General features: G+C 53.6%; 1 protein-coding gene across 1 annotated transcript; it reads right to left on the reverse strand.

Moving 5' to 3' along the window:
• Positions 1-208: 208 nt before the first annotated feature.
• Positions 209-514, reverse strand: LOC119714093 (feather keratin 1-like). Its single transcript, XM_072028663.1, has one exon. The coding sequence runs from the start codon at positions 512-514 to the stop codon at positions 209-211; it is 306 nt and encodes a 101-aa protein (XP_071884764.1).
• Between the last annotated feature and the right edge of the window lie 4,368 nt (positions 515-4,882).

Raw genomic sequence — 4,882 nt, forward strand, 5'->3', positions numbered from 1 at the left:
AGTGAGTAACAAGGACACAGGTGGGAAAGGAGAGAATGGAGGAGGAGTAAGGCAGACATGGGCCGTGCTCTCCAAGAGTCCCATGCTCTTCCAAGGGGTGTTGGGGAGGTTTGGCCACCCTGAACACAAGAAGCCTACGCTCTGTGCCCAGTCCGCTACCAACGTCTGGGTCCCTGGGCGTCTTTCTCCCGGGCCATCACCAGCAGCTTTAGCAGGGGAAGCACCTCCTGCCGCAGTAGCCGCTGCCCAAGCCGGAGAGGCCAAAGCCCCCGGAGGAGATGGGCACTCCCTGAGAGCTGAGGATGCTGCCAACAGCAGCGGAGGTGGAGGATCCCACGGCGGTGTTCTGCGGGAAGGAGCTGAGGATGGGGCCGGGCAGGGTCACCACCACGGGAGAGGGCTGGATGAAGACGTTGGAGTCCTGGCACTGCCTGACACAGGGCTCATTGCAGCTGTTGGCCAGCGGAGTTGGGCCACAGGGTCCGCATGGCAGGCACTGGTTGTAGCAGGACATGTCTCGGGGCAGGAGGTGTACCTGGTAAGAGAGAGGACTCAGAGGAGAACAGTGGTGACAGAGGACCAGTCTGCCAGTCCAACCTAGAACAGCCATGGGACGTGCTTTCTGGGGAGCTAGCAACAGTGTAAGAAGGCCCACAGCCTTCTCCTTCCCTTTTTTCCCAGCAGCCTTGCAAGAACGTCCAGGCCAAAGCAGATCCCAACCAAGCCCTTATCTCGGGATTTATGTCAGCCAAGCCACAGCTTCACTTCATGACACACCTCCTGTCCCCTTCCCTCGCCCATGACTAGCAACCCCAAGACCCAACAGAGGAGGAAGGTGCAGACATGTAATGAGAAATCCCCAGGGAAGAAGAGGAGAAGTAAGGCCTTCAGACTCACCTCGTTCCCTGGGTGATGGAGGCGAGAGCAGTGGATGAAGAGAGTGAGGAGATGGGGCCTCTTTTATACCTCTCCTGCACTGCCCCAGGCCCACAGTCACTCTACGCAGGCCGTAATTTTCTGGCAGACTCACCTGAAATGCAAAATAGCCTTCCTAATGGCACAGGTTGTGCTTTGGTTTCTGTCAGTTCTGCCATTTCATTTCCTCATTTCTGATTTGCCCATTTGGCATCAGAATCTCCTTTTAAGTAACAACATGAGAGGTCAAGCATTTCCCTGAGCGGGAACACGTCAGCAGGGGCAGCAGATGAGTCCTAAGTGCTAGAGGGTTTATTGGATTTATGTGGCAAAGTTTTGGTAATAGGGTTTTGCAGAGGTGGCCTCTGTGAGAGCTGTCCAGAAGCTGACCCATGTTAGATAAGAGCCAGTTTCAGGTGGCTCCAAACTGGCCTGATGCTGTCCAGCGCCAAGCCAATATGCAATGTTTTTTTGGATGCGTGAGAGCAGAATTAAGAAAAGGAAAACTACTCCGGCACAACAGCAGCTGGAACAGCGAGGAGTGAGAAACAGCCCTGCAGACACCAAGCTCAGTGAAGAAGGAGAGGGAGGAGGCGCTCCAGGTCCTAAAGCGGACTCATAGAATCACGGAATCATTAAGGTTGGAAAAGACCTCCAAGATCATCTGGTCCAAGCACCTCCTATCACCAATATCATCCACTAAAGCATGTCCCCAAGTACCACAGCCAACCTTTCTTTAAACACCCCCTGGGATGGTCGCTCCACAACTGGCCCAGGACAACCCCTTCCAATGTCTGACTATTCTTTCTCAGAATAAATTTCCTCTCAGTTCCATCCAGAACCACCCCTGGTGCAACCTGAGGCCATTCCCTCTAGTCCTACCACGAGTTATCTGTGAGAAGAGGCCAACCCCCAGCTCCTTTCAGGTAGTTGTAGAGGGCACTAACATCTCCTCTGAGCCTCGTCTTCTCCAGACTAAACAACCCCAGTTTCCACAGCTGCTCCTCACAGGACTTGCGCTCCAGACCCTTCACCGCTTTGTAGCCCTTCTCTGGACACACTCCAGGGCTATGATGTCTTTAAACAAAGACATTAAAGACGATGGCCCCAACACCAAAAACCCTGGGGAGCACCACTCGTCAAGAGCTGGATTTGACTCCATTCAGTCAGAAGTTCCCCTGTGGCCCGTGGAGAGGCCTCTGGTGGAACAGGCTGTCCCCCTGCAGCCCATGGGTACCATGGTGGAGCACATCTCCACACTAGCCCATGGAGGATCCCCCAGTGGAGCAGCTGGTCCTTGCCCGAAGGAGGCTGTGGCCCATGGAGAGGACCACAGTGGAGCAGGCTCTGGGTCGGAGCTGCAGCCTGTGGACAGGACCCCACGCAGGAGCAGGGGTTCTGGGCGGAGCTGCCGCCCGTGGGGGAACCCGTGCTGGAGCTGTTTCTTCCTGATGGATGGACCCTGTGGTACGGACCCATATTTGCAGGAGTTCTTGAAGAGCTGCTGCCTATGAGAAGCCCACGCAGGATCAATTCAGGAGGGACTAAATCCTGTGGGAGGGACCCCACATTGGAACAAGGGCAGAGAGTTACTGTGAAGGAGGGGCTGAGTCGAAATGTTACGGACTGACCACAGCCCCACTGCATGTTCCCCTGCGCCACCTGGAGGAAGAACGACGAAGATGGTGGCTGGGGGAGAAGGTGTTTTTAGTTTGCTTCCAGTTTCTCACTGCACTAGCTTGTTAGTAATACAGAATCACACAGAATCACAGAATTTCTAGGTTGGAAGAGACCTCAAGATCATTGAGTCCAACCTCCGACCTAAAGCTAACAGTCCCCACTAAACCATATCCCTAAGCTCTAGGTAATAAATTACATTAATCTCCCTATTCTGAGTCTGTCTTGTCTGTCGCTATAACTGGTGATAAATCTCTCTGTTTTTATCTCAACCCTTGATCCCTTTTCATCGCATTTCCTCCCCCTTCCCTTTAAGGCAGGGGAATTAGAGAGTGGTTGTGATGCAGCTCAGCTGCCCAGCTGAGTAAAACCACCATAGAGTAGGTCAGAAGGGGTAGAAGATGAGTCCCAAGTGCTGGAGGGGTCCTGCATATCCTTCTGTCTATGCAGAGCCCTCCTGGATGACCAAAGCCTCCCTCGCCTGAGGACACAGCACATCCTTCTACAACTTGGCCTGGCTCCCAGCCTGCTCCACCAGTCACAGCTCATTGCCTGCATAGGCAGATGGGCTGTGCTGCAGTTTTGAAATGCCCTGGCACAAGACAGCTCATTTTTAATGACATGTTTTCTGTATCCTTGGCCTTGTTCCCTCTTGTGGCTGTCTCCTGGGCTCTTCAGGCAAGCCATATGGTCAGCTGCTGTGAGGAAGGCAAAGGTTACTTTCCTGAGCACAATGATGCCCAGCAAGTCCTGGGGAATCAGGTCCCTTCACTACCAGAGGTTTGAGTTGTTCACGGGGACAGTGTCTTGCTCCACCACTCTCCTTTCCGTACCATGCACTTTGGCTGGACACATTCTGTGACCAGCAGTTAAACCAAAGACCTGCCTTCTTGTGGAAAAGATGCTGAGCATAATGTGAGCTGCCTGAGGTATGAGAGTTCTGGTCAGAAGGTCATGCTGCAGAGCAAAGGCTTTTGGGGCTGCCTGGAGGGTGGCACAGCTCGAGTTCAGGCTCAGACGGAGCTGCCTGGCGAGAGGGGGATTTGGCATGCGTGGTGCTCAGGCCTGCAGACAGCAGGCACTCTGGCTTGGCCTCATGCCAAAAGTGTGGCACGTGGCCAATCCCAAATTAGAGCATGACTCGTCCTGGGCAGGGAGAGTCTGTCCCAGGAAGTTTGCCTGCTGAAGGCATTCCCTTGCCCTCCTGGGGTGTGTCCCAGCTGCCTCCCATGTCTGCAGGGCAGGGAAGTGCTTTGTTCATGCAGCAGGGATGCATTGCCTCCTTGATGGAGTCTGGAAGGTGTTTCTGCAGCCAGGGCCCTTGTGAGCAAGTCACCTCCCTGAGCATGCCCAGCCCCATAGCAGTGCCTGTTCCTGCCAGCCATAGTTTGTTGAAGGGGTGCTTCCTTGTCCCCCCAGTGGTGCTGGCTTGTTCTGTTGCCTGAGGAGGGCTTTGGGACATGGCAGATGTGTGCTGAAGCTCTCATGCTAGGACATACTGCCTGGAACCCAGAGACAAGTCCCAGCCAGGCAAAAGATGTTTTTCTGTAACCTTTGTTCCCCTCGAAAAAGTGATTAGGATAGATACTTCACATAGCCCCATATCTTTGATCAACACGGTGAAGATTGTGTATCCCTTGCCTCCCACAGTCCATGTCTGCCTGTATTCTGAGGTCAGACCTCCTCAGAGGGGTTCAGGGGACAGCTCATGGGAGCTCATGGGCAGCTTCCAGACACTTCTCACAGAGGCCACCTCTGCAGAAACTTGCCATGTAAACCCAATAAACACTCTAGCAGTTAGTACACATCTGCTGCCCCTACTGACGTGTTCCCGCTCAGGGAAATGCTTGACCTCTCATGTTGTTACTTAAAAGGAGATTCTGATGCCAAATGGGCAAATCAGAAATGAGGAAATGAAATGGCAGAACTGACAGAAACCAAAGCACAACCTGTGCCATTAGGAAGGCTATTTTGCATTTCAGGTGAGTCTGCCAGAAAATTACGGCCTGCGTAGAGTGACTGTGGGCCTGGGGCAGTGCAGGAGAGGTATAAAAGAGGCCCCATCTCCTCACTCTCTTCATCCACTGCTCTCGCCTCCATCACCCAGGGAACGAGGTGAGTCTGAAGGCCTTACTTCTCCTCTTCTTCCCTGGGGATTTCTCATTACATGTCTGCACCTTCCTCCTCTGTTGGGTCTTGGGGTTGCTAGTCATGGGCGAGGGAAGGGGACAGGAGGTGTGTCATGAAGTGAAGCTGTGGCTTGGCTGACATAAATCCCGAGATAAGGGCT

This window comes from Anas platyrhynchos, chromosome 28 (genome assembly GCF_047663525.1).
Source record: "Anas platyrhynchos isolate ZD024472 breed Pekin duck chromosome 28, IASCAAS_PekinDuck_T2T, whole genome shotgun sequence".
Lineage (NCBI taxonomy): Eukaryota > Metazoa > Chordata > Aves > Anseriformes > Anatidae > Anas > Anas platyrhynchos.

What these genes read in the sequence shown, in the direction of transcription:
- LOC119714093 (XM_072028663.1), bottom strand. Translation starts at nt 514, where the DNA reads ATGTCCTGCTACAACCAGTGCCTGCCATGCGGACCCTGTGGCCCAACT.